Source organism: Salvia miltiorrhiza, chromosome 2 (genome assembly GCF_028751815.1).
Source record: "Salvia miltiorrhiza cultivar Shanhuang (shh) chromosome 2, IMPLAD_Smil_shh, whole genome shotgun sequence".
NCBI classification, from domain to species: Eukaryota; Viridiplantae; Streptophyta; class Magnoliopsida; order Lamiales; family Lamiaceae; genus Salvia; species Salvia miltiorrhiza.
The window spans coordinates 23221330-23224523 of NC_080388.1; the positions used below are offsets into that span (position 1 = coordinate 23221330).

The window sequence follows — 3194 nt, forward strand, 5'->3', positions numbered from 1 at the left end:
CGGGAGAGAGAGCTAGGGTTTGGTGGTTTGGGGAAATTAGATTATATTACATTTAAAAACTAAAAACTAATTAATAAAAACACTTTGAAAAGTTAAAAAAAATTACAATCATACATAACAGTAGGAATAACGGTTGGAACTACCGTTATAAATCACGCTTATATATAACGGTTTTCTTAACGCAGAAACAACCGTTATAAAATAGACGTTTATAGATAACGTATGGCTTAACGGTTATCACTAATAGATAATGCTAATACGTAACGTTTAAGTTAATACTGTTATAAATACATTAAGACAACACCACATACATAATAGAGTTTTGTAAAACTGTTATGTATCATTAAAAATGCTCTCATACATAACGGTTTTGGTCAAAAACCGTTATGTATGAACCGTTATCCCTATTTTTTTTAGTAGTGCATCCAAGAACAAGCTAAGAATAGAGGGACTAATCGCCTAATCCGAAGCATGCATATGCACTCATCAAAACAAGACACCTCCCTCCACAAAAAGAAAGCCATGTCCTCAGGGAAAAAGATAAAAAGAGTTAGAAACACGTCCCCGATTATCGGCAATGAAAACGGAAGCACTGGGAGGGGCGGCGAAGGTTGAGAGTATGCAGCGTGGGATGTGGGGTTTGTGGCCTAAGGGCTTGAATAACTCTGCGGGGGAAAAATCAGCGCTGGCAGCCCTCGGCAGCGCTGGCGACCTTGTCAGCGCTGGCGGAAAAGTCAGCGCTGGCGAGTTTGGCAGCGCTGGCGAATTAACTCTGCGGCATAACAACAGCACTGTAATTCCCATCATCTGCGACACAAACAACAACTACCAAAAAGATCAACCCAACACGATAGGCATCAAAATAAGAAACACAAAAGAAAGCAAAGAAATAACAGAACAAAAAGAAACGAAAAACAAACGAAGAAGAACAACATGGGTTGCCTCCCATGCAGCGCTAGTTTTAAAGTCGCCAGCCCGACTCAGAGAAGCCCTTAACCGAAATCATATTGAAGCTTTAACTGCCTTAGTCCCTGTGAACACACATCCTTCTTGATTGCAACTGCGGGTCCTCCTAATGAGCATACAACGCTCATCGCATCAAAAGACTTCCTGACCACTCTTTTTCGGAAGCCAGAACGTAAACTCCCTTCATTCTTCTTTTCCTCAGGCAGTACACACTGCAACCCTTGCACGACACCATCATTGCGTTGCAGCACGCCCAGAAATTCTTCCTTAACTGCTGCGTCCTCTTTCAAGTGAGTCGGTAATTCTTGCACTGCATTCACTTCGATTGGCAGCTTGTCCAAAAACTGTTCTTCAAAGGCCACCTCATCTTGCAGGTTATCAAGAAACTCCTGCACTATTTCATCCTCATATGGCAATTTGTCTTCCGGGCAAGTGCTCGCCAGAGATGGCGACCTTAGCAGAGCCGGTGGACTGGTCAGAGCTGGCAAGTCATTTTCAGCGCTGGCAGGCTTGTCAGCGCTGAATATTTCCACTTCTTCCTGCATATAATTATCAACCTCCTGCAGATTATCAAGAAATTCCTGCACAATACATTCCTCTTCCACAGGGTTAAATATCTCCACGTAAGAACAGTCATGCAATAAAGAAGTATAAATAGCAGGCTTCTTATCAAAAACAGAGAACGTTACTAATCTACCTGACCCGGCCATACTCAAAGTTCCAGATTCCACATCAATGCGAGTTTGGGTAGTAGCCATAAAAGGCCGGCCAAGCAGAACAAGATGGCCGTTCTCTCCTCTAGTGCATTTCCCTGCATTAAGCACCACAAAATCTGCCAGCACTTTGATTCCTCTTACCGTGAATTCGACATCCTCCAAGAGTCCACGTGGGCTGCTAACAGAACCGTCAGCTAGCTGAAGTCTCATCTCAGTGCACTTCAATTCATCATCCTTCCTACCCAACTTCTGAAAAATATCAAACGGCATCAAATTGACTACCGCACCCAAATCTAGGATGCCCGAGACCTCTCCAGCTCTACCCAAACCAATACAAAAAATGAAGCTGCCTGGATCTCCTTGCTTCGGTAGTGGTTGGGTTGGATCAACAGTCACCGGTGGCAGAGGTGGGCTGGGACGTTGGATAGCTTTCGGTGGTCGATATGGTGTAGTGGACTTGTGAAGTTTCAGCTCTGGCGCCCTTATCAGCTCTGGCGCCCTTCTCAGCTCTGGCGCTCTTCTCAGCTCTGGCGCCCTTCTCAGCTCTAGTGCTCTTATCAGCTCTGGCGGCCCTGTCTGCTCTGGTACCATTATCTGCTCTGGTACCCTAGTATGCTTTGGAATACTTTTCAGCTCTGGCGGTGTTGTCTGCTCTGGGAGAGCAGTAATAGCTAGAGCCTGATGAGCTTGCAAAGGTTGGCTGTGAAGTTTCTCGGGCTGCTGCTACTGCTGAATTTGGTTCAAAGTGCCGGAGAGTTGGCCAACAGTCGTTTCAAGGTGCTTGATCGTAACTGACTGAGACTCCATATTTTGCTTGGTCATCTCCATAAACGACTGCATAGTATCTTCTAAAGATGACTTCTGGGGCTGAACATGTTTCTGAAACTGCTGGGGCTGCTGGAAGTTCCCTTGTGGCATGGAGTGCTGCTGCGGGTATTGCTGCCGGTATTGTTGAGGAGGGTATTGCGGCTGAGGTGGATAAACGGTTGTTGACTTTGATAGCCCATCTGCTGCGGAGGTTGGCGGAACTAGCTATTTTGATTTAATCTTGACCCTTGGCCAGGAGCTGAGTTCCTCCAACCCGAGCTCTGCTGTCCTCCATCCCATACTTGAGTCTTGTTCCTCTTGATTGTATATAGGGCGTTGCTCATATGGCGGTCTTCCCTGGTACCCCTGCGCAGCATACACCTCGGCCTCTCCCTCAGGTGTGAACTCACCCATCCGGTGGCATTCATTTACTCCATGTCCGAACTCGCCGCATATCCCACAACTCTCGACATAAGGCTCATGGGCACGAGGTGATTCCATCATTTCCATCTTTATTTGTTGCACATCTCTCATGATTTCGGCTACTTGCTTCTGCAGCTCATACTGGGGTGCCACTGCACTGGCCTCAGCTCTCTTTCCACGGACTGATTTCTGCTGGGAGCTCTCGGCTAAGGTTTTGAATATTTCCTTTAACTCATTTGCCGTCTTCCTAGCAATGTTCCCTCCTGCAGTGCTGTCCACCAT

The 3194-nt window shown here is 46.2% G+C and overlaps 1 protein-coding gene across 1 annotated transcript; it reads right to left on the bottom strand.

Annotated features, from left to right (window-relative positions):
* Positions 1 to 2405: 2405 nt before the first annotated feature.
* LOC131008155 (uncharacterized) lies at positions 2406 to 3194 on the bottom strand. The gene is made up of 2 exons (XM_057935049.1): positions 2792 to 3194; positions 2406 to 2692 (listed from the first exon to the last, which is right to left on the bottom strand). The coding sequence occupies exons 1-2, from the start codon at positions 3192 to 3194 to the stop codon at positions 2406 to 2408; spliced, it is 690 nt and encodes a 229-aa protein (XP_057791032.1).